The 25,603-nt window shown below is 48.8% G+C and overlaps 2 protein-coding genes across 3 annotated transcripts in view; both read right to left on the reverse strand.

Moving 5' to 3' along the window:
* ECH1 (enoyl-CoA hydratase 1) overlaps positions 1 to 6,615 on the reverse strand; it is a 13,922-nt gene extending 7,307 nt beyond the window's left edge. Inside the window, exons 1-3 of the mRNA XM_006096676.3 lie at positions 6,463 to 6,615; positions 5,640 to 5,847; positions 5,402 to 5,490 (exon numbers count right to left, since the gene is read on the reverse strand). Coding sequence (XP_006096738.1) covers positions 5,402 to 5,490; positions 5,640 to 5,847; positions 6,463 to 6,514 — 349 coding nt within the window. The 5' untranslated portion in view covers positions 6,515 to 6,615. The remainder of the gene's footprint in view (positions 1 to 5,401; positions 5,491 to 5,639; positions 5,848 to 6,462) is intronic.
* Positions 6,616 to 11,184: 4,569 nt separating this feature from the next.
* HNRNPL (heterogeneous nuclear ribonucleoprotein L) lies at positions 11,185 to 23,760 on the reverse strand. Of its 2 annotated transcripts, none has more exons than XM_006096678.3 (13): positions 23,482 to 23,760; positions 21,584 to 21,702; positions 20,724 to 20,961; positions 20,511 to 20,596; positions 19,001 to 19,097; positions 18,845 to 18,917; positions 15,547 to 15,618; positions 15,155 to 15,435; positions 13,783 to 13,904; positions 13,278 to 13,479; positions 12,385 to 12,442; positions 12,189 to 12,284; positions 11,185 to 11,548 (listed from the first exon to the last, which is right to left on the reverse strand). In XM_006096678.3, exons 1-13 carry the CDS (start codon positions 23,743 to 23,745, stop codon positions 11,490 to 11,492), a joined length of 1,767 nt encoding a protein of 588 aa, XP_006096740.1. In that variant the 5' UTR covers positions 23,746 to 23,760; the 3' UTR covers positions 11,185 to 11,489. The 2 variants fall into 2 exon arrangements, with proteins under 2 accessions (XP_006096740.1, XP_023616361.1); XM_023760593.1 differs by lacking the exon at positions 23,482 to 23,760 and adding an exon at positions 22,075 to 22,093.
* Positions 23,761 to 25,603: the final 1,843 nt, after the last annotated feature.

Here is a 25,603-nt window from a genome sequence, read left to right on the forward strand (position 1 = left end):
GGATACAATCCAAAGTTACTCCAAATACAAAGAAAAATAAATATGAGACCTATTTTTTTTCAAAAGAAAAGATAAAAAACAGAGATTGACCTAAAGGTGACCCAGATGTTAGAATAAGGAGACAAAGATTTCAAAGCAGCCATTACAACTATGCTCAATGGCACAAAGAAAGATATACTCATGATAAATAAAAAGACATGAAAGTTCAGCAGAGAAATGGAAAATATATAAAAAACCAAATGGAAATTTGAAAACTCTACACTACATTATCAGAAATTGTAAAACTCACTGGATGGGCTTAGCATAATAGAGATGACAAAGGAATCAGTGGATCTGGTCAATGGGAATTACCATCTGAGGAACAGACCTGAGGGACAATCAAAAGATCCAAGAGACATGGAACTGGAAGTCAGTTCATGTGTGTTGGGTAATTACATGAAAGCACGTTATTATTATAACACACTTTACTAACAACAACAAAAAGATTCTCAGAGGTTAAGGACCTTAAGTCATGTTCTGTCATGTTCAGTTGGACTAATTTCTAAATTTGAATATTTTATTTTATTTTTTTAATGTGTTTTTATTGATTTCAGAGAGGGGAAGAGAGAAAAAGAGAGAGAAACATCAGTGATGAAAGAGAATCACCAATCGGCTGACTCCTACATGCCCCCATACTGGGAATGGAGCCCACAACCCAGGCATGTGCCTAACCTAGAATTGAACCATGACCTCCTGCATGGGTCAATGCTCAACCACTGAGCAACACCAGCTGGGCTGAATTTGAATGTCTTAAATTAAAATTATAAAAGGGGAAGTTAGAAGCTGCTGAAAACCCTAATTAACAAACATTGCTCATATTGAAACATATTTTTCTCCCTACCTCACCCGAGGATATTTTCCCATTGATTTTTAGAGAGAGTGGACGTGGGTGGGGGTGGAGAGGGAAAGAGAGAGTATGCCAAGAATAGTAATTGACCATATAAGTTCTTTTAAATCTGCTTTGCTGGAATTTCATAGGGAATCTCCAGATTGACCTTCAGCCCCTTAGGGCTAAGAAGCCAAGCCACATAGTTGTCACCAGCATTTGCTTGCAATGCCTATTGATTTGGGTGAATTCCTCAGGTTCTCAAGGTTCTTTCCTTTTTGTCTCCCAGGAAAGCAACCTTTGTTCCTTATCTGGAAAAACTGATGTGAACCACGGAAGTAGGGTACCAGGCCATTTTTTTCAAGGGGCTTTTTATCAGTTTCCAAAGTCAATAATAATTCTTTAAAACTTTCTGGTGACATCTGAGTCTGTGCATGTCTATGTAAAAAATAACATTCCAGTCCTGACCGGTTTGGCTCAGTGGATAGAGCGTCGGCCTGCGGACTGAGAGGTCCCAGGTTCGATTCCGGTCAAGGGTATGTACCTTGGTTGCGGGCACATCCCCAGTGGGGGGTGTGCAGGAGGCAGCTGATTGATGTTTCTCTTTCATCGATGTTTCTAACTCTCTATCCCTTTCCGTTCCTCTCTGTAGAAAATCAATAAAATATATATTTTTTAAAAAAAATGACATTCCAGCCCTAGCCAGTTTGGCTTAGTGGATAGAGCGTCAGCCTGCGGAACGAAGGGTCCCGGGTTCAATTCCAGTCAAGGACACATGCCCAGGTTGTGGGCTCAATCCCCAGTAGGGGGTGTGCAGGAGGCAGCTGATCAATGATTCTCTCTCATCATTGATGTTTCTATCTCTCTCTCCCACTCCCTTCCTCTCTGAAATAAAAAAATATATGTATATTTTTTAAAAAATGACATTCCAGTCAAAGTTTTGGTAATAAACCAATTTCCAATTGTGTCTTGTTATAAAAAGAACATATTGTTCTAGCCAGTTTTGCTCAGTGGATAGAGCGTTGGCTCACGGACTGAAGGCTCACAGGATTCATTTCCAATCAAGGGCACATACCTTGGTTGCAAGCTTCCCCCGCCAGGCCCTGGCTGGGTGCATGCAGGAGGCAACCAATCAATGTGTTTCTCTCACATCAATATTTCTCTCTGCCTTTCCCTCTATCTTCCACTCTCTCTAAAGATCAATGGAAAAATATTTTTGAGTAAGGATTAAAAAAAAATCAATGGAAAAAATATCCTGGGGTGAGGATAAACAAAATCATTTTTTAATCTAATTGTTCACCTTTGGACTGGATCCTGAATTTTTCTTTTTCTTTTTTAAAAATATGTTTTTTATTGCCGAAACCGGTTTGGCTCAGTGGATAGAGCGTCAGCCTGCGGACTGAAAGGTCCCAGGTTCGATTCCGGTCAAGGGCATGTACCTGGGCTTCGGGCACATCCCCAGTAGGAGATGTGCAGGAGGCAGCTGATGCCCTTGTCCGGAATCAAACCCGGGACCCTTGAGTCCACAGGCCGACGCTCCATCCACTGAGCCAAACCAGTCAGGGCTAAAAAATGTTTTTTATTGATTTCAGAGAGGAAGGGAGAGGCAGAGAGAGACAGAAACATCAATGATGAGAGAATCACTAATCAGCTGCTCCTGCACACTCCCACACTGGAGACCGAGCCCACAACCTGGGCATGTGCCCTGACCAGGAATTGAACCGCGACCTCTTGGCTCATAGGTCGATCCTCAACCACTGAGCAATACCAGCCGGGCCTGAATTTTTCTTTTCTTTTTTTTTTTTAAGTAAGCTGGTTAAAAAATCAGTGGGATGACATCACTTCTCTGCTCCAAACCTTCCAAAGGCTTCTCACCTACCTCTATGGAATTTGTTGAATTTGCACCCCCTCACAAACACACATATCCCATTTCCTATTCCTCTTCCCTCTGGACCACTATTATGCAGCTACACTAGCTGCAAGACCCCAGAAGAAGCTGTGCACACCCCTGCCTCCGGGATTTTGTACTTGCTGTTCCCGTCACCAGTTCCACTCCCCTCCCCCCCTTCCCGCATCTGTACCAGGGCTTTTTCACTCCATCTGGGACTAGTCTTGGCTCAGATGACAGTTCTCAGCCAGCCTCTCCTTGTTTATAAGCACAACCCTCACCCCCACACTCTTTCCCCTTCACTGTTTTATTGTTCCCCACAGCATCCATCACCTCTAGCAGGGACAATGCTGGAGCCAGGCACTCCCTCCCGTGCCCCTGTCCAGGGCATCAACAGGCTGCGCTGCGGGGCATCTGCTCCCTGTAGGGCCGGTACTTGTCTGCCCAGAGGCTTGTGGCAGGTGGAGTTCCTGGGTCAGATGCTCCTTGAATTTTTCTAATAAAAGTGTTTGGCTGCAGCCCTCTGATATTGAGGGAACCAAGATGGCGGCATAGGTAAATGCCAGTAATCACTGCCTTCCACAACCACATCAAAATTACAACTAAAATACAAACAACCATCATTCTGAACCACCTGCTATCTGGATGAATGAAGTCCTACAACTAGAGAAGTAACAAAGAATGCACATCAAGACTGGTAGGAGGGGCAGAGGCATGAAATGGGCTGGTCCAATACCCACATGTGGCATGTTTTTAATCGGAAGAGATATCTCCAAGACTTCCCGTGAGAAGAAGGTGGTCCCAGCCCCACACCAGCCCCCAGCCCAGGGTTCCAGAGCTAGGGGGAGAAGCCCCTGTAACTTTGGGCTGTAAAAAACTGCAGAGATTGTGTCTGAGTAACACAGAGGCTGCTGGAGTCCCAGGTGTTCCTCTCAAAAGGCCTGCACATGAAGTTTACATGACTCTCTTCTTCTGAGCTCCAGCGCTGGGCGGAGGCTTTGGGGAATCCAGGGACATATTGGGAGGATGTTCTGGCATCAGGGCAGGAAATCAGGGGTGGCTTTCTCTCAGACAGGTGTGCTCACAGGGGTAGTTGTTCCTGTGCTGGGACCTCCCCCACCGCAAAGCTAACTGGCAGCCATATCTGAGTTTCTTTCAGTGTGGCCCACACTGTTGACTCTGCCCTGGTGATTCCCTGAGATCCGGCCCCACCCAAGCTGTTTACAGAGGCTTTTCCATATAAAAATGGCCTGTCCTGGCTCAGGCTTTAGACTGGCGTCATCATGCCCAAAACCTATCAATAAGAGGTCCAAGACCTGACATTAGCACCAGCCTACCTTGCTTCAAAGCTGGGCCTCTCCTATGTACTTCCAAGCCCAACACAAGTAGCAGCCATTGCAGATCTCTCTGTAGCTTCTGCTGGGTGGCCCCAGGCAGTGGCTGACTTTGCACCTCCTGAGAGGCCCAGAGCCAGTGCACCTGGTGTACAGCTTCAGACCACACCAGATTACAACTATATACATCCACAAGTGACACACTCAAAGGCTAGACTCACTGAGCACCAAAGCCCCACTGAAGCAAGTTCTGCTCCACAGGGATGTCTCTTGCACAGCAGCTCTCCCACTGTAGTTGCAACTGATCCTCGCAGTCACTTAGCCTGGAGGTCAATTCCTCCCAGAGACTCCAATAGCAATCAAGGCTCAACTATAACAAGACTATGCACACAGCCCACACAGGGACACACCTATAGTGCCCAGCTCAGGTGACTGGGGAGGCTGAGCCACTGGGCCCTACAGGACACCTACTGCCAAGGCTACTTACCAATTCCAGGAAACATAACAGTTCTACCTAGTACATAGCAACAAACACAGGGAAGCAGCCAAAATGTGGAGTCAAAGAAACATCATGAATGAAAAAACAGAAGAAATCACCAGAAATAAAACTAAATGAAATGGAAGCAAGCCAACTACTAGATACAGAGTTCAAAACAATGGTTATAGTCCTAGCCAGCTGCCCTATATTCCTCAAGATTAGAAATGATCAAAAGAAAGGGGATGGGGGATCATAACCACATAGAAACTTCGTTTCGAAGTTTCTTATGACCTTTTCTCCTTTCTTTCCTTTTGATTCAAACTGGCCTCATCTAGCACCCTAACTCACCTGCCTTCTTCTCCTTGCAGGACCACTCCCTTAATCACTAAGCCCTCAGGGCAATGAGGTTCTGATCAGCACCAAATAATCCTATGAACAAATCTTCAGATCTACTGACCACAGAGACAGTTTCTGTCAAACTAGAGATAACATCTAGACTTCAGTTGTGTTTCAGCTCTAGGCCCAGAAAAGCAGCCAACCCACACCATGGCTGACATCAAGGCCAGATACACTGATCAACTACCCCCTACCCTATCAGTAGAGACCCTGATCCTGACCACACCTTAACTCCCTGAGTCATCATGATTAATGATTTTTCCCTTGTATGACCCATTCCCTGGAAGCCATCCAGGAGCCAGGTCTTTAACTATTAGCTAACCTGTCTCTGGGTGTAAATAAACCTTTACTTTCTTTGCTACATAAAAACAAAACAAAACAAAACATTTATCTATACCTAGGGGTAGGGGAGGCAGGTGGGAGTGGAGCGCATCTCATACCTGCAGTGAACATTTTTCCTGCACCAGAGATCACCACAGCCCGACAGTCAGCATCTTGTGCTATCTTGTTGAAGCACTCCACCATCTCGCTGTGGAGGGGCAAGGAGTGAGGAAGGGCTGTGTCTGGGGTGGGAAACCCCTACCTTCATGTACAACTATCTCCCATACCCCACCCCTAGCTAATCCCTCAGCCTCTGCCTCCTCCTACAGGCAGGCCTCCAGGATCTGTAGGCCATACCTCCAGAAGGCCTTGTTCATGGCATTCCTTTTCTCTGGCCGATTTAGCTGTACATGCAGAATGTGTCTCTGGGCAGCTGTCACCCGAAGGGACTCATAGTTGTGGTGTGGGGCTTCACTGGGGGCTGCTCTGGAGGCCTCGTCTTGTGCAGAGGAGCTCATGGGGCGAAGGCTAAGGTTGAGACCCAGGTGGGTGGGGGCTGTCAGTCCTGAGGAGACAAAGGAAGAGCCTTTGATGACCCCATATTGGGGACACAGCACCTTCAAGGGCAGAGGGCACACATATCAGTGACACTAAACTGGGGAACACAGGACCCTTAGAGACCTCAGTGTAGGTACAGCTTAAGATTAGGGTTGCAGCCCTGGCTGGTTTGGCTCAGTGGATAGAGCCTCGGCCTGTGGACTGAAGGGTCCCAGGTTCGATTCCAGGCAAGGGCACATGGCCAGGTTGTGGGCTGCATCCCCAGTGTGGGACGTGGAGGAGGCAGCCGATCAGTGATTCTCTCTCATTATTGATGTTTCTATCTCTTTCTTCCTCTCCTTTCCTCTCTGAAATCAATAAAAATATATTTAAAAAAAAAAATCAGGGGTGCAATTATCAGCGACCTCAGTCTGAGAACCACTTCAGACCCTTGGTCGTGGAACTGACCCCAGATTAGGGACAGTGCGCCCTCAGCAACCGACTGCAGGACACAGGCCCATAGAACTGGGGGATCCCTGAGTTAAACGGACCGGACCCTGCTTGGCCGGGACAGGCCTCCCGTCATATGACTTCCAGGACAGCATGACAGCGATCGGACCCCAAAGGTCAAGAGGTGACTCACGCCACAGCGGCAGGTCTCGGAATCTGCGTGAAGCCGCCATCGCCGCCGCCATTGCTACTGAGTAGCTGGAGTAACGCGATAGGAGGAAACCAAAGGGGCGGAAACAAAGGCAGCCATGATGAGGGAGGGCATCAGGTGCAGCCGGAAGGCGGAGACGCCCCGCCTCCCGCCATCTTTACTAAGGGCAACAGGAAATAGCCTCTGTTCTTCAGAAGGGCCCCTTTGACCCAGTAAGAATCTGGCCTAATGGACATTCCTGCATAAAGTTCATCACAATGGTGTTAAAATTGGAGACAGCTGAAATGCCCAAAGACATAATGGCAGAATAAATGCAGCCCTGATCATTAACTAATGCCATGTTAACTAAAAAGAAAACTTATCTGGTAGAGTTTACCCATGTCAAAATCGGGCCAACATTAAGCTCTGACTATATATATATATTTTTAATATATTTTATTGATTTTTTACAGAGAGGAAGGGAGAGGGATAGAGAGTTAGAAACATTGATGAGAGAGAAACATCGATCAGCTGCCTCCTGCACACCCCCTTCTGGGGATGTGCCCGCAACCAAGGTACATGCCCTTGACCAGAATCGAACCTGAGACCCTTCAGTCCGCAGACCGATGCTCTATCCACTGAGCCAAACCGGTTAGGACTGACTATATATTTTTTAAACTCCCACACCACATCCAGGTCCTATTTTCCTTTGTACACAGGAACCTGGGGCTGGGGCAGTCATTATTTCATGGTCTCTAGGCTTCAGTAGTGCTGAAGAGGGTATTTATGTGGACCTGGTCTATGTTCTTCTTCTTCTTTTTTTAATGTATTTTATTGATTTTTTACAGAGAGGAAGGGAGAGGGATAGAGAGTTAGAAACATCGATGAGAGAAACATCGATCAGCTGCCTCCTGCACACCCTGTACTGGGGATGTGCCCGCAACCAAGGTACATACCCTTGACCGGAATTGAACCTGGGACCCTTCAGTCCACAGGCCGACGCTCTATCCACTGAGCCAAACCGGTCAGGGCTGGTCTATGTTCTTAAAATAATTTCCTCAAAATAAAATAAACCTCTATGGAAAATCCATGTAACCCAAGTGCTGTAAAAATGCTTGTTAGGGAGATGTTCACCAGGAAGTAAATGGATGTCTCTGAGCAAATGGAATTGTAGGGGATACCTCGCCTTCTTAATAAAATGTCATAGGCAGGCTCTATTGGGAAACAGAACCAGTGACTGTCTATCAACAGAGAACTGTTATCTATGCAAAGGAAACTCTGAAACCGCATGCAAATACCAAGATATGAGAGAGAAAAATGTAAAGATGTGGAACATAGCCCTAGTCAGTTTGGCTCAGTGGATAGAGCGCCAGCCTGGGGACTGAAGGGTCCCAGGTTCAATTCCGGTCAAGGGCACATGCTTGGGTTGAGGGCTCGATCTCCAGTTGGGGGTATAAGGGAGGCAGCCAATCAATTATTCTCTCTTCATTGATGTTTCTCTTTCTCCCTCTCAGAAATCAATAAAAAGAATGTTGAACATTTAGTATTATCAGCAAAAAACTTATAGCACGCTGTATGTGCACACAATATATATGATGTAAAATATCTGTAGGAGACTAAAAACTGCTAACAAGGAATAACTGGCTGCTAATTTACTTTTTGACTTAAATCTTAACAGCGTGGTCAGTGTGACTCAGTGGTTGAGCATCAGCCCATGAACCAAGTCAGTCTGATTCTCCATCAGGTTATGTGTACATGCCTGGGGTTGGAAGCTCAATCCCCAGTCGGGGGTGTGCAGGAAGGAGCAGGTCTGATTTTAGAGCAGCCATGGTCAAACTATGGCCCGTTTGAAATGAATAAAACTAAAAAAAAAAAAGACCGTACCCTTTTATGTAATGATGTTTACTTTGAATTTATATTAGTTCACACAAACACTCCATCCATGCTTTTGTTCCGGCCCTCCGTCCAGTTTAAGAACCCAATGTGGCCCTCGAGTCAAAAAGTTTGCCCACCCGTTTTAGAGAGTGGAACGAGGAGAGACAGAAACATCAATGTGAGACACATTAACTGGTTCCCTCACGCACTCACCTGGACCAAGGCTGGAATTGAGCCTACACCAAGGTATGTGCCCTTGACCTCGGACCAACACTATCCACTGAGCCAAAATGGCTAAGGCCATCAATGTTTCTATATATCCTCTCCCTTCCTCTCTCTAAAATCAATAAAAGTATACTTTCAAACAAACAAAAAATATATCATAGCAGATTTGTTTGTGGTTGCAAGGTGGACTAGTTTCTCCTTGTTCTATTTTGAAACTGTCCCATATGAAGCAGTTTCATCTGACAAATGCCATGTCTTCAGAAATGTAAATCTGAGTTTCAAAACTTCACAGTAAAATTTGAAAGTGGGTCTTTTTCAAGAGCACATGCATGAACGAATGCCTGTATCTTTTACTTGCTCCTCTACAGGTTGCCTCTTACATTATGAGCCTTAAAGCAGGCTCCTTCCAGGTTGCCACGCCTTACCCCCCATATACAAGTCTCCATTTACAATTGGGGAGTATCTATCACATTGCAATTGTATCTATAGATCCTTTAATCTAGCAATTCCACTGCTAGCAATGTACTTCTACAATACCAAGGAAGTTGGCTAAGATATTTATATCAAGATATCCAGCATATCCAGTTTGCAGTAACAAAAAGTTGGAAATTACCTTTGGGACCAGGTAAATTCTAATGCAACAAGATACCACACAGGGGTAAAAATAAGTTGCTTTGTATGTGATTATGAGACACAACACTGTACAGCACAAATAATTTTATTAAAAACAAGTAGTGATTGCCAGAGGAAAGGGAGGGCAGGGACTGGTGGAGGTGGTCAAAATGGAGGTAGAGGAGGAATGGGGACATCCTGTGATAGTATCAATAAAAAAAGTCTAAGTTCCTTACTAGGAGTAAAAAAAACCCCCAATGGCCCTGGCCAGTGTAGGTCAGTGGTTAGTGTTGGCCCACACATGGAAGATTCATGGGTTTAATTCCCTGGTCAAGAGCACACACGAGTTGCAGGTTCCATCCATTAGAGTTGCTCAGGTTGGGGCAGGTGGTGGAGGCAATCAATGTCTTTTTCACATTGATGTTTCTCTCTATATATACCCCTCCCTACCTTCCCTTCAACTCTAAAAACCAATGGAAAAAAATATCCTCAATGAGGGAAAAAGGGGGACATATGTAATACTTTCAACAATAAAGATTTATTAAAATAACAAATGTTGCCCAGCTGGTGTGGCTTAGTGGTTGAGTGTTGACCGATGAAACAGGAGGTCATGGTTCGATTCCTGGGTCAGGGCACATGCCTGGGTTGCCGGCTCAATCCTCAGTAGGAGGGGGGCAGCCAATTGATGGTTCTCATTGATGTTTCAATCTCCCTCCCTCTCAAAATCAATAAAAACACAAACGCACACACACACAAATGTCCAGATGGAACTCCAGAACATGCTCCTCCCACCCAGTTCCTTGTTTTGCATACCTTATTCTGCAGTTCAACTGCAGGGGTTATTGCCCAATGTGACACAGAGAAAAAATATCACCAAAAATGATAAAGGGACTAGGGGGAAGACTTCCACTTTTATCTTCCAGAGGTTTATTTTCCAACCTTATAAAAAGGCAGGTGTTACCCTGGCCGGTGTGTCAGCCCATGCACAGAAAGGTTGCAGGTTTGATCCCAGGCTCTGGTTGGGGGCATGTAGGAGGCAACCAATCAATGTCTCTCACCTCACATCAATGTTTCTCTCTTCCCTTACCCTCCTCCCTCCCCCCCTTCCTCTCTCTCTAAAAACACCAATGAAAAAAATATCCTCAGCTGAGGATTAACAAAAAAAGGCAGGTGTTTATTCAATTTCCCTTTAAGTCCTCCCCTCTCCCCCAGCACCACCACATACCGGGTTTTTTCATGTATAATACGCCCCCATGTACGACACCCCCCACTCTTCCAACCCGAAATTTAAAAAATCAGTATTTTAAACATTTTGCTGGTTTTGCTCTTAAGGCCTTCTTTTTTGGCATCTTAAGGAGTTGTAATTCCTGTTTTCTCCACTGACTGATCATACACAGTGGGAGGAGGCCCAAATTCTTTCTGCAGCTATTTCCATGCTCTTTTGCATAACTGATTACATTCAGTTTGAATTTTGCAGAGTAAGACAATCGCTTACTGGTATTTATCTATTTTTTAACATCTTTATGGGCTCAGAATGCTCTGGTCCCTGTTGCATCTACGCACTCCACCTCCAATTATGGCACCAGCTGACCAGTAACAATAAGGCTGTGATTGGAGGAAGCCTGTCTGACAAGGTATGGGCAGTTACGCACCCACACAGCTCCCTCCTGCCCTCCTTGACTTCTGTGTATAAGACACCCCTCAATTTTCAGTCTAATGATTTTAGGAAAAAAAAAATGTCTTATACACGGAAAAATACTGTACTTTTTAAATGATTCTCCTAACTAGAATGAGCTTGCTTAGGAATTGTGTGCCACCAGGTCTTCCAGCCTTTTCTCAAGACTCCCTAACTGCTAGTATTTTTACTGGTCTACAGCCCTGGCTCACCCTGCTCCTCCCAGGGCTGGGCCTGCAGCTCCCCACAGCTTGCAGCTGTGTCCTGGCCTGCCTGCCCCTCTTCAGAAGACCAAGTGGGAGGGAAGCAGACAAAACCCTGAGTCCCAGAAAGCACTGTTAATTTTCCAAACAATTTTATTGAAATGTGCCAAGAGTACATAGGCAGCACGAATGTATGAACGGGGGAAAAAAATCACATGTACAATAATTTCTTAAAAGTGAAGGTTAATCTTGGGAGATATCAATTCCCTTCCCCTCCCCTTCCATCGTTTCCATTATGGTTAAGCCTCTAACCTAGCATTTAAAAAAAAAAAAAGAGATAAAAGGAATATAGGAACTTTTGCGGAAAACAAAAACAAAAACAAAAAAACAAAGGAAAGAAATTATTTCCTGCTCAGATAGGACTCTTCCTCGGCACCTAATTACGAGGCGTGCTGAGCAGTGGAGAAACACAATTTCAGGGTATAAGGGTATGGACCATCTGCAAAGAAGAAAAGAGGGTCTGGCTGAGTCCATTTCTGGAGGCGCCACCCGCCCCCTCTTCAAGCCTTCCCCCACCCCACAATTCTCCTCATTTAAACACATCTTTTTCTGCAGTTCAATTGTGGGGCCTAATGGTCACTGCCCAATGTGAGGCTTAAAAACAAGCCCAAAACACAAGGCATTTCTCCTTCCCTTCCTTCACTACCATGGAGAATCCCAATCCCATTCCTAGCTCTGTTGCTGCTCAGAGCAATAGGCCTGCCCCCAGGAACTGGGTGGGCAAATTTTATCTGCTGGCTAATATAGCCCCTTTCCTGGATACTAGCTTAGCCAGCCTCTGTGACTGACATGGCTGGGCATTACTGATAGCTTCTGACGCAGAGAATGCCAGCTACTTAAAGAACAAGCCTGAGCAACTCTCAGCTGGCAGAGTGGGTGAACAACAAGCAGCCAGGCTGGCTCTCCTATAGGGAACACCAGGCTGCTCTCTGGGAGATCAGGTCCCGCTCATGTGTCAGTGACAATGTGGAAATTTCTGGGGCTCTATCGTGATAGCAGGAAGGACAGCGCTGACCTGAAGCCAGCCAACCCATTAGGCCATAAGGGGGATGGGATGACTGCAGGATACAGATACTCACTTGGGTTTTTCATCTGGTAATGGTTCAGGAAGCCCAAAGTCTCCAGGGCATCACTCTTGGATTCCCATTCCAGCAGCCCAGAGGAGCTGCGTTCACCTGATCAGAAAGCAAAGGTTTTAGGCTAATCCAAGCACAAACTAGGGAGCTTCTGATCTCCAACCAAGGAATGAGGGAGAAGACAAGGCAGTTTACTCACTTTTGCCTGAGAATACTTTCACAGAAGATGGCCGCTTCACTCCCAGCTCATCACAAATCTGCAAGACAAAGAATAGAAGCAGATGCCCTAGCTGGTTTGGCTCAGTGGTAGAGCACTGGTGAGGACTGAAGGGTCCCAGGTTCAATTCCAGTCAAGGGCACATGCCCAGGTTGTGGGCTCAATCCCCAGTAGGGACCATGCAGGAGCAGCCGACCAGTGATTCTCTCTCATCATTGATCTCTCTCTCTCTCTCCCCTCCCTTCCTCTCTGTAGTCAATAAAAATATATATATAGGAAAACAAAAGTAGAAAATAGATGCAGAAACACAAGGAATGCCACATGGCAGAATTAAGCAGACCCTGCCCTGCATGACCCAGTGCTTGAGATTTTTCTGGAGACAAGTTTCTAAGCTTTCATCACACACTCTATGGTGTCCCGTGATTCCCCCCGCCCCCAAAGTCTCATCTTCAGCTGCTATTTGAGGGAGTTGGCACTAAGTAAATATTTGATGAACTGAATACAAGGACCAAAGTCCAATTCTGCCCATCAGCCTTCCTGCCCTAGTTCCCTCTGACCTCGCCCTTAACAGGCCCTTCCCTTCAGATGTTATCTAGGCACCTGAGGGCCTGCCTGACAAAGGGGATGTTTTGAGATTGGACTCTGATCACAACTCCAACACACACAGATACTTTCCCAGCAAAGGTATAGCTATCCTAGCTTGCCAAAAATGTTAAGAGCCTGGCAAACTTCTCTGTTGCTAGATGTTTGGTGCTTTTCCCCAGCACCCAACCCTCATCCTGGCAGAGTAGGAAAACAATAGGTATTTGTTGAAAGACTAAAATGAATGGCCCAGTCAGATGGCTGTAGTGAGGGACCAACTCCATGGCACCCACCTCAAAGAAGTTCTCTTCTGTCACCTCCAGAGGGGCATTGAAGAAGTGCAGCACATTGCTAGGGTGCTGGATGCGGTTCTTGGCTGCCTGCTCCGGAGTGGAGAACCGATTGTTCCTTGATTCACTGAAGTCTTTGTAACTGGAGGACCCGTCTTCCAGCCCATATGACTGACCAGGCATGATGGCAGGTTGCTTAGAGACACTAGGGGGAAAGGGGAGCTCTTTGTCAAACCTAATGTCCCCCAAGCCCTCCACTGTGGCCTTGTTCCTGTCTGAGCAAGTGCTGTGTGCCTCAGGGGGCACTGTGCCACAGCTGAGGCGAAGCGCACTTTTTCCCACTGCTTCAGAGAAGCATCTGGAAACACACCTCACTCCTGCCTGAATAAGCACCTTTGTCTCACTGGGCTCCACTGCTGGGCCCTGTGCAGTGGGTGCCCCATTTTCCTTCCCTTTTCTCCCCAGGCCCTTGCCAAAGCATCCTATCCCACGGAATTTGGGCACCTACCAGACTTTCAGCTTCTGTCCAAACATGAAGTTGTTGTTGAGGTGAGTAATGGCTCGGTCCACAGCATAGCCATCAGCCATCTCCACCATGGCAGCCCCCGGCTTACTTTTCATGAATTTCACCTTGGGGAGAGCAGCCATGGTCATCACCACTGCCCAGCAGTCCGGGACCTCTCTCCTGCCCCTTCCAAGTTAGTTAGAAGTAACTCTTGCTTCCACATCCTGACTTACAAATGGGAATCAAGAGAAACCGAAAAGCATGCGTGGCCCACGACAAGTGCTCAGCCCAAGGCAGGCAGCAGAGCCTAGACAGGGTAGGACATGACCCATAAGTGGATCACTTAATGAAACAACAGAAAACAGGAGGCATAGTAAAAAACCAAAGCAGCTATTCTCATAAATGTTTGTCTGTTAAATAGACACATTTATCTAGATATTGGGTCCTGATGTAAAATATTATGTGTTATAGTAAAAAAAAAAAAAACACTTGAAAAACAGTAGTGTCAGCTCTGAAGCCAGGCTCTCTAGCTCGAGTCCTGCTTCCACAAAAAGGTCTCTTAACCTAGGCACGTTATTCAAGTTCCTTGTCTTCATTTCCCCCACTTACCTCATTAAAGATGCTTGTGAAGTTAAACAAGTTATACAACATGTAAAGCACTTTTAAAAGTGCCTAGTATAGGAAAAATTTAACACGTATGAGCTGCTACTGTTTTTAATGGGCCAAGAGAGGCTATAAACTCAAAAAGCTTCAGATGGGTTCGACAGAAGCAATAAACCATCTGATCTGGGACAGTCACCTATCAGTCTCAGTTAACTATCCCACAGGCAAAGACCCAGTGTTGGCAGATTATCTGGAGAAAACCCTCATACAATGGGTAGCCCTGGCCAGGCAGCTCAGCTGGTTAGAGCATCATCCTGATACACTCAGATTGCAGGTTTGATCTCCAGGCAGGGCACATATAAGAATCAACCAATGAATGCATAAATAAGTGGAACAACAAATCGATGTCTCTCTCCCCCACCCCCCCAAAACCAGTAAATTTTAAAAAGTTTAAAAAAATAGCCACAATGGATAAATTTCACCTATCATAATATTCAAGTAATGTTAAGTATTAGCACTTTTGTGTTAATCCCAGTCTTACTAACACTGAAATTTCAAAAACAAACTACCCATACACAGTGAGGACTGAACAAACCCTGTTGTAGCAGGTCACCCAATTAAGCAAGTTACCCTCTCTGAGTCAGCTTGCTCTTACCCAAGCGAGCTCTGGCTCTTTCTCCCTCTTCACTGACTGGGCAAACCATGAGGTTCAGTGCCTCCCTGGGACCTGCCAAGTCTACAAGGGAAAGCAGTGGACTTTGCAGAAACTCACCTTCTCCACATTGCCGTACAAGCAGAAGACATTGAAGACTCGGTCACAGTTCATCTTAGACTGATCCAAGCCATAGACCATGAGCACAGGGCTTTCGGCGTGAGGGCCGTACTCGGGTGGTGGGGGAGGGGGTGGGGGGTGCCCATATTGGGGACCGTAGCGACTTGGGCCCCGGCGGTGACCCCCCACTGGTGGGCCCATCCTTCTCCCTTCGTAGTGAGGTGGGGGGGGACCGTAGCCCTCATCATGGTAATGGCTGTGGTACCCACCGTGGGGCCCTCCTGGGGGGTGGGAAGGAAAGAGAGGGAGGGCGGGTGAGAATTTGCGTGGCGGGCGTCGGGCAGGGGCACATGAGCCACGGGAGTCCACGGAGGGGAACCCCCTGCCCTCACCATATTCTGCGGGGTGATCTCCCAGGAGAGGGGGCTGCCTCTGGCGTTTGTTAGGGTTGCTGCCAGGGTCACCTGTGGACAGAGAAATCAGTTAGAGCCTAGTTCAATAAGAGGGGTGGCTCTTTCCCTTCTGACTAAAGGCTAAGCTCCAAGTCCCTTAGCTCCCACAAGCCTGGCTGCAAACCCTCCGTATCTCACAAGGGCTGCTGGAGCCTCCCTCCTTTGGCCTGGTTGAGGGTGGGCATGAAGCCCAAGGCTGGAACCCACTTTGCCTCCTTAGCCCATACCAACTAGGCTTTCGTTTCTCTTTGAAGGATGAGGCGAGGTTCTGGGCACTCTGGCATCTGCTCTGGTCCTGGTGGGAAAAAGACCAGTTCTTGGGTCCTCTGGGGAACTTGCAGCTACTATGGAAGCTAATAGGTCATGAGGCCAAGAAAAGCTTTCTAAAATAACTCCCAATGAAGGGAGAGGTTAAGAGCAGGAAAATAACCCAGGAAGGGCAGAAAGAAGATACCAACCCTAAAACCCCATGATTCTAGGAGTTCTAGACCCCACTCTCTAGGCCCCTTCTTTCTCAATGCCAATCTGTCACCCTCCCACCTAGTCACGTACAACCAGAGGAGGGACTGGAGGAAAGGACAAGCAAGTCAGAATCAGTTCATGAGCAATCGTGTACAAGGCATCAACATTCTCAGACCCAGACAATGGCGCAGACCCATCCCCGACTCCAGATGTAGTTCATTAATTGCTACCATTAATTTAGTGCTTAAGTGGCAGACACTGTGCTAAGCACTTTACAGACATCACAGCTTCTTAAATTCCTCACAACAACCCTATGAGGTAGGTTCTATTTTAATCCCATTTTACAGGTAAGGATTAACTTTGAACTGAGCAGTTAAGACATTTTGGCCCAAGGTCACAAAGCAAGTTAGTGGCTGAGCCGGGATTTGAACCCAGATCTGACTCCAAAACCCAGGGCTCAAGACCACTGCCCTTTCCTGCCACCCGGCCTTCATTTTGTTTTCAACAATCAGTCATTACAAAGATGGAATAGGACTACTTACAGCAGAAGTACAGAGTACAATGTCCATTTGTCACAAAAAACAAATCTGTATTTTCTCTTACCATTGGACGCTTCAACAGTGAGTTAGCACAGTTCTGAAAGATGGCGTCCCATCAAACATACACTGCGACCCTGCATCACATGGTTTTACAGTCATAAATACAAGTTACAGTATACATCCGCTACAACTTTTTTAAAGAATTGTTTTAACAGTCAATGTTTTGATTAAATCAAAAGTGGCTCACAGATGTTCTGTCCTCAGAAGATATCAGAAAAGTGGAAAATAAAGGTGTATGAAGTGGGTAGTGTCCCTCCGTGTTGTCACCTCCTCACATTGTGTGCTGCAGTGCGGTGCTTCTGGCTGTGTAGCGCTCCATGTGCGTGTCTCCTGGTTATGAAGTGTGCCAGTGGCCCCACTATGCCCGAACTTTTGGCCTTGGGAGCGCGCCCGATTACCCGCCAGCAGGTAACTGTGTACCTCTGAGCTGTTTGGCTGTCTGTTTTGCTTTTTTTTATTTTTTTGTTGTTGTGGTTAAATTTTTTTTTTGGTTTCTGATCTCCAGTTGGTGCAGATTATGTTGGCAGCTGTTGACTGCAGAAAAAAAAATCGGAACAAAAAAAGAAGGCCCTCCCCAAACCAAAGGACTTAAAAAAACAAAACAAAACCCATATGGCGAGGAATGGAGAGAGGATCCTATTGTCTTGGAGGCCCATGGAATCTACTTCAGTCTGTGAAACGTTCTCCGAAAAGAGCGCCGTTGGCTGGCTGAGAGCTCTGTTCTCTGTGTTTCCTACTTCTGTGTACATTCTCGGGTTCAAGTTTGCTTGGATTTTGGCCTTTTTTTAATGTTTAATAGAAAAGCAATGTCTGCTGCCATGTTGCGTCTCTTTCTCTCTGTCTCTGTCTGCCTCTGTGCTTGTAGTTTGTTCCTTGGAGCGCGGTGTGGTGTTCTTGATGTAGTGAGCTCAAGTCTGCGGCTGTTTCTGGGGACGTGGTGGAGGCTGCATGTTGTTTTCTCCAGGAAGAGCTAGTGGTTTCTACCCTGTGTGTTGGTGAGCAATGTGCAGAGGCAGAGCCGCTGAAGTATGGTTCCCGAGGGGATGGCGAAGCACCGCCCTCACTCCAGGTTACCTCATCAGCTCTCGTTTTTGACCCCCAGCCTTGGGACAGCCAAAACTGAGAGGCATCAAAACCAATGCACAGCCAGCCCCTGCCACTAGCCCCTGCCGGTCTGCACATCTTCTACTTATGTTCCTTGGAGAAGAAATGGTTGGTTGCCATGTTTCTGTTAGCAGTCATGTAATGCCATTGCCTGCTCTGGTACATTCACTTGGTCACCAATTTGTCTCTGACCTCTGGAGGGAGCAGCCAGGCCCACAGCACCCATTGTGAAGGTCCTGGGGAAGAGTCTAGCCCACGCCACCCACTGCTTCCCAGCTTCAATGATGAGCAAGACAGGCCTGGCTAGAAATGGGGGCGCCTGGCCTCCCAGGGCCTGTGAGATGTCAGCAACCAGCCTCCTCCCTCAGCCCATGGCCTAGTCCAATGTATCAGACCAAGACAGACACCGAGATGGACGGTCTTGTTGAGGCGGTGCTGCTGCTTTTCAAAGACAATCCTCCATCTCTCCCTCCTATCCAAGGCAAACCATTCTTGACAGATTCTAGGAAGGGGATGTCCATTTGGGCACCCTGCAGAGAAGTTGAGTCCCCTCTACAAGTAAGGTAAGGCATGCCCACTCTGCTTCAATCCAGGGCCTCACCTCTACAAGGTCAACTTGCTCAAAGGCTCTGCTGCAAGGGCCCAGGAGCCTTCATCACCTCCCCAATCTGCCATCCCCTCCCCCTCCACGCCAAGAAGACCCTCTCAATAGTGGAGAGCAAGGACCATTCCTGACCCAGTGAGAATCAAGTCAGTGACCCTAAGTAAGCTTCTAGAAGGGAAGCAGAATCCGCTTGGGAGCTGCTACTGGTTTCTAAAGCCATCGCCATGCCCAGTGAGGCCCTGTTCCCCACCCAATCCAAGCCTCTACCTGATTCTGCACCCTCAGCTCCAAAGGGCCCCAAGTAGCAGCTAGAATTCAGAGCGCCCTCATACACCCTCTCCCACTAAAGCCCTCCCGTGTTCACAGGGAGCCCAATGGCATTACATAACCCTGAACCCAGGTCTATGAAGTGCACTAGTCAAATGAAGGCAAGGGGGTGTGTTTAGAACAAAGTGGCCATCAGGATTACCTTGTCCACTGAGGTTGGGGTTTGTATAGTCCCAAGTATCTTGATCATTCTTGAACACGTTCAAGCGTGTAGGCTGTAGGGACAAGAAAAGCTTACTATCAGCCAGGCCCCAGCTCACCTGGAAGCTGACAAGCAGCAGTCACTTCCTAGACTTACCTTCGCATATTCGATCTTCAGAGTGCAACAGCCAGAGTATATATCAGCCCCATTGAGTGAGGCCTTGGCCCGCTGGGCACTCTGCACAGAATCAAATGTAAGTTAAGTTAAGGAAAGCCCCATCACAGCTCTTTGGAGGGCTTCAAGCTGTCCCAGAGATGGAGGAGGACAAGGTAGCACCCAGATTGCATGGGTGTTCTAGGGTCTGTTCATGGCCACAGCCACTTGAATGGAGATGGGCTGGCATGCTACCCTGAGTGAACAGTCACTGGCAAGAGTTTCTTCACGACCTGCACTCCCACCCCACCAGCCCAGAGGTGGCAACAACCTCCTGTCACTCCAGGCCAAGCTACCTTCTCCTTTAGCACAAATTCTCCCTTGTGCTTTGACTAAGCCTGAACAATCTCTGAAAAATACCAACCAGATTATGTTCCTGCTCTGAAAGTCCATCCGTGGCTTCCTACTGCATCCTGACCCAAGCTTCACCACTACTGAAAATGCCCTAACTTCTAATGCCCATAGAGAACCCCTCCCCTAGGTCTGCTACTCTTCAGTTGTCAGATCATTTGCTTTCTCCAACACTAAGCTTCTGACCAGCTGAGGATTTTTTTTTTTTAATCCTCACTGAAGGATGTGTTTTAACATTTATTAAATTAATAGGGGCCCTAACCAGTTTGGCTCAGTGGAGAGAGCGTCGGCCTGCAGACTGAAGGGTCCCAGGTTCGATTCCGGTCAAGGGCATGTACCTTGGTTGTGGGCAAATCCCCAGTAGGTGTGCAGGAGGCAGCTGATCGGTATTTCTCTCTCATCTATATGTTTCTAACTCTCTATCCCTCTCCCTTCCTCTGTAAAAAATCAATAAAATATATTTTTCAAAAAATTAATTAGGGTGACAATGGTCAATATGATCACATAGATTTCAGGTATGGGTTTCACGGGCCCACCACTCAAAGTCAAATCTTCTCCTGTCACCTTATATTAGGGTCCCCTTCTTCCTCCCCCTTGAATGTTGTTGTTTTTTTAAAAAATTTTTTTTTGGGGGGGGAGGAGATTGGAGGGTAAGAGGGCAGAGGAACATCAATGTGAGAAGCATCGTTTAGCTGCTTTCCATTCGTGCCCCCACTGGGGATGGAACTCACAACTTAGGCAGGTGCCCTGACTGGGAATCGAACCAGCAACAACACTCCAACCCACTGGGCCATCAGGCTAGGGCCCACCTGAGGATCTTTGATAAAGCCGGTACTTCCACCCTGAATTAAATACCAGCTCCTACTTCTCCATGAAAATAAAATACCACCTCCTCAGAGAACTTTCCACATCCCCTTGTATCTCATAGCACTTTACATTCTGCACTTTTATTCATTGACAGCCCCTCCCATCAGACTGTAGGCTTTATGAAAACATCTGACACATGGTAGGCATTCAGTAGATACACACTGGTTAAAGGATGGCACCCTGCCCGGCTCTAAGCCCTCAACCCAAGACACACCTATTCCCTAGCAAAGGATATTCCACCATGGCTTGGACTCCATTCTTCCGGAAAATGACAATTCTCTGGACAGGGCCACAAGGGTTACAAATAGTGTAAAGAACATCCTGTAAAAGCAAAGATGAGAAAAATGAAGGGGCACTGGCAGGTCAGTCTGGCTTGGGGACAGAGAGAAAAGGAAGAAGGGAGATCTCACAGAGGAGCATAAAGGAATGAATGTCCACTGGCACGCACCGTGGTAATGGAATAGATGGGGTTCAGAATGGTAAAGAGAAGCACACTGTTGACGCTTCGGGAATCATCAGAGTCTCCTGGGCGGGAGATCTTCTGGCTGGTGGAGTAATTTACAAAGGCTGGGTGACCAGCAATGTAGATTTGGTTGTCGGCCGCATAGTTCACAGCGTTGCAAGCCCCCAACACATCTTCAAACTCCACCAACGCTTGTCTTTTTTTAGGCATTACCACCACATAGCTGACAAGAGAAAACACAGATTTCAAATTCTCAGGATGAGACAAGAACAAGAGAATGACGTTCAAATTCCTGTGAACTGACTCTTCCCTGGCCTCCAAACTCCTGTGCACCCTGTCATGGTTTCCTGACTGTCACACCTCTTATCCTAAGTGGCAGAACACACACAAGAGGTGTAGCTTTGGCATTACCTCCCCTGGGAAGCTTTCCTTCCTGACCCCTCCTCACCTGACTCAGTCAAATATCTCCCAAAGACCTCTGAGCTTCCCCCATCATAGTGCTGATCACTGTGTGGGCAACTATCTAAGAGGAGTCCAGGACAGTTTTGCTCAATGCTCTATTCCCACATTTACTGAGCATGTACCACATACTCAATAATAAATACTTGCTGAATAAGAAAATGCTAATTAGAAGCTACAAAGTAGAGAAAGAAAAAGGGCACGGAACTTGCCATAACCTGACCCAAAGCACAAGGGCCAACCTCAAGAGCAGAGGATCCCCAGGACCTAGCCAAGGGACCCTGGACCAAACTGGCCAAGTCACTTCCAACCAGGAATCAGTGATACATAGGACACCAAAAAGTTGACTTCTCTGTACACTCAACCCTGGCCTCTGAGTGGAGTACCTGATGGGTCCAAACTCCTGCAAGGCCTCCACAAGGTCAGCTTCCACCACACCGTCGATCAGGCCCCTGATGTGGACAACTGGGGAGGCAGGGGTTTTGTGTGGGTCATCGTAGTTCTCCTGAGAAAAGAAGCAAAAGCAAGACTTTATTTCCTGCCGTACAAGATAGTGGCTCACTAGCTTCTGCATTGTTGAGGATTCAGTCAAATAAGACAGCGGAGTGTCACCCAGGAAAAAAACACAGGTCAGACAACAAGGGACAGCAATTTAAACCATCACCCCGAAAGGATTCTGGGCCAGCAGAGCAAAGGCCCTCAGTGCATGGCTGCTTATCTAAAGCCTCTTGCTGTAGCTTCTGAGGAAAGCAGAATGAAGGACCAGGCAGATCGCTTATCTTACATTCCTTCCAGAACCTGTCTCTTCCCAGTGGTCAAAAAAAAATGGGGGAAAGGAGTAGCTTGAAAGTGGACACCACCGGCAGGAAAGGCTCACACAATTCTCTGCTGCAGTCTGGATCAGGCAATCTCTGCATCTGCCCAACTTCTTTGCCTTGTCCCCACTAGAGTAAGCTGCAACCGTCGTCCAGCCAAGCATCATTGTTCCCACCTTGACCCCCAGGTCTAGTCAGGATAAAAGAGCATGTGCCTCAGAAGCTGTGGCAGCCAGGCCAGCCTTGACTACATTTAGCTTTAATCACTTTCCAAACCAAAATCTGCATTGGGAAACACGACCTACACCAGACTATAGAAAAAGAGTAATGTCTTTGAGAAAGAAATTTCCACAGACAGAAGCTTTTGAGAACCAGGCAGAACTGGATTCTATTTCAGGAATGAACCAAACAGGAGGCACACACATGCCTGATGGTTACCAGGTTCAGCGGTTTGGATTTCCAGTCCTAAATTCTAAACCCAGTCCCTTCCCTCACTGGTTATATGAATTTACCTCATCTATGCAAGTCAAAAATAGTGAAAGCATCCCCTATCTCATAAAGAAGTGTTGAAAATTCAATTGAGATACCTTTAAAATGGGTGGAACAAGGTCTGGCACAGATTAAAATGCTAATAAATCATAGTACAGATGGCAGCTGAGTCCTGAGAAAACCTGCAAATGGCTGACTGGGAGAGGACTTCATGAACTTGGAGGGAGGAGGGAATGGGCTCTAAGCCAGAACAACTGGTGGTCTATTCAGAGGCGACTAAAGAGGCTGAATCCTTTCCAAAATGCCCAACTGCAGCGAACATTTTGGTTCATCAACCCCTCTGCGCATCGTTAATCCCTGGAAATTATTAGCAAACTCGTGATGGCTCCAAAACTTGGCTCAACTCCCGAACGGCGAAAAAGACCTTTTACAAGGCCTTTCTTCCGGTTTTCAGCGCCCACAAAATAGGGGACATAATCTGTTCTAGGGGAACTGTCCTCAAATGGACTTCCGCTTCAAGACAAACCACGGAGCTATAAAGACTAAATAGTGACCGGACATAATTCCTCTCCGGCGCGGACAAGGCCACCGCCCACCCGTTCCCGCTCACGCAGTGGCCCCCCCACCTCCAACAGCCCACGAGGCCAATGCGGGAGAAGTGCGCCTGCGCATCGGGCCAGGAAAGAAAATGAGGAAAAAGGCGTCCCGGCCGCGTGCCCGCCCCAACCCACACCAGCCCGCGGCGCCTGCGCACTGCACCGCCCGCAGCGCAAGCTCCCCACTCTAAATAGCGCCCACACGCAAGCGCCTGTCCTCGCGCAAACCCCGCCGTTTGCCCAACGCCTGCTCCTCCCCCACTCCGTCAACGGCGCGAGGGCAGGGGCGCGTGCGCAGAAGCCCCCCTTCCCAAGAAATACCCTCAAAGTGGGAAATTTTCCCTCCCTCCCAGGCCACCCCCGAGATTAGAGCCTTGGTCTCACCCCGCCGCCGCCGCCCGCCGCCCCGGCTCCTCCACCGCCGCCGCCACCGCCTCCGTGCTGGTCGCCGGCGTTGTCAGTCTTGAGCCGCTTCGGGGCCCGGCCGCCCTCACTGCCGCCGCCGTAATAGCGGCCTCCGCCGCCTCCGCCGCCCGCCGCCGCCATCTTCACCATCGCTCCCGGTCGCCTCCGCTGCTCCTCCGGCTGCTGCCTCTGCTCCAGCCGCCGACGCCGCTTCTCCGCCCGGGGCAGCAGCCTCCGCGACATGGCGGCGCAGAACCCGCCTCCCCCCGCCTCTCATTGGGGGAGGGACACGCCCGTCACCCGCCGCCCCCACCCGATAGGGGGAGCCACTGTTCCCGCTGCGGGGGGAGAAAGCCTCCGCATACCTTGAGCCCCTATTGGACAAAGCCTACTCCTTTCTGCAGGAGGGCCCGCCCTCATTTGTTTGGGACACTCGTTATAGGCGAGCGCTTTATGCCAGTCTTTTTACTGACCGGCTGCTCCAATTTGATAGGTCAGAGTTCTGGCGCCGCTTCCCCACGTTCCTGAAAAACCCCACCTCCTTCCCACTTTCATTGGCCTTTGGCTAATCCATCAAACCGGAAGCCCTTAGTCTTCCAGTCACAACGACTACCTTCCCGCGCCACTTGGCAAAGACAAGGAAGTCCCTCCCTTTTGCCTCTCCAGTGGTTACTGCAGATGCCCATCTCTGTGTCTCCCTCACTAGGCGGTAGGACCATTGGTGGTCTCCCATTGGGTGAAAAAAGAGAGCCCACCCGGTAGACGCTCTTAGGCCCAGTCCGGGAGTCCGGGAAATGATCGGAGCTGCGAACGCATGCGCGAATACGCTTTTCGGGCGCCTCCGGAGGCGAGGCGACCTCGAGAGGAGCGAAGGCCTGGAGTACCCCGTGTTGAGTGACTGCTGCGTGCCACGCCGGAAGGCCAGACCTGACCGAGGGGAAACTGCCAGTGCAGTTCTGTCCCCGTCACTATTCCTATTCCTCTCCGCCTTAAACCTTCACAATGTCGGAAGGCTTTTTTTTTTTTTAATTCAAATGTGTCCCTTTCTGGCAGTATGAAACCTTTCAGACCCTGTCCAGTTCGCTGGCGTCGTTTCACCACTCCACCTCTAAATTCAAGCACAGGGACTCCTTCCAGTTGGGAGGCACCGGCCGTGCACCTCTGGATCTGCAGGAGCGGTCCCGGCCACCGGAACACTACCCTCCTGGTAGACTAGGGAATAAGCCCTGTCCGTGCGGTCCGTTCCCTGAAAAGCTTTCCTCGCCCCCACCAGTCCAGAACCCCGGCGCATCCCTCATGATGACCTTGGTCACCGGCTAATGTGCTCACGGGACTGCCAGGCCCCTCTAGGGCCTCATGGTCAGGTGACTGTCTCTTCCATGGGCACGGAGGTCCCTGCCTCAGCCTCAGAGGGGCTGGCCTGCCTGCCAGGCGGCCCGGTGCAGCCCCGGCACAGGGCTAGCGCCCTGCAAACGGGAGCCATACGGTATGCGAGTCAGAGCCTCCGGCGCGCCGGCCTTCCTCCGGCACCGGGAAAGCCGAGTCCAGGCCCCACGACGCGGGGTCCGGCGGCTGACACAGGATCCCACCCGAAGGCCTCTAATGTTGGGGGGATGCCAGCGAGGGGAAAGCGGGGAGGGGCTTAGAAAACGATCGAGGCAGGGAAATGCGGGGGTCGCCACCAGATACTCTCCGGAACCTTTCCGCCCACGTGAAAGGGGTGTCCCGGAACAGGTGTCCTCGTGGAAACTAAGTTTGAAAAGGGGTCAGTGGCACTGAGAGCGTGGGGAGGCCTGGCGGGCCTGCGGCTTTGGGGAGGTAAAGCTGGGGTGCGCCGCTGGGGATCTAAATCAGCTCCTGTCACACCGAGAAGATCCAAAAAGGCCCCCAGAGCCGAGGTGAGGGGCGGCGCCGCGTCTTCCACACGTGACCCCGGCGTGCGGTGGAGGCGGGGCGGGCCCCACAGCAGGCGGGGTCGCGAGGTCCGGACGTCAGAGGAGAGCGGTGGGGGGAGGGGAGCGCCCCACCCCGCCCGCCCCGCCCCCGCGCCCAGCCCGGACGCCCCTCGCGCCGGCGCGGGCGGACGGGACGCGTCGGCACC

This window comes from Myotis lucifugus, unplaced genomic scaffold (assembly GCF_000147115.1).
Source record: "Myotis lucifugus unplaced genomic scaffold, Myoluc2.0 scaffold_185, whole genome shotgun sequence".
Classification (NCBI taxonomy): domain Eukaryota; kingdom Metazoa; phylum Chordata; class Mammalia; order Chiroptera; family Vespertilionidae; genus Myotis; species Myotis lucifugus.

Excerpts from the sequence above, each read along its gene's own strand:
- HNRNPL (XM_006096678.3), bottom strand. The coding sequence starts at position 23,745 with ATGTCGCGGAGGCTGCTGCCCCGGGCGGAGAAGCGGCGTCGGCGGCTG. Across the intron at positions 20,597-20,723 it reads CCATCTATTCCATTACCACG|GATGTTCTTTACACTATTTG; the intron begins GTGCGTGCCAGT and ends TTGCTTTTACAG. Across the intron at positions 12,443-13,277 it reads CAGAAGAGAACTTCTTTGAG|ATTTGTGATGAGCTGGGAGT; the intron begins GTGGGTGCCATG and ends TTTGTCTTGCAG.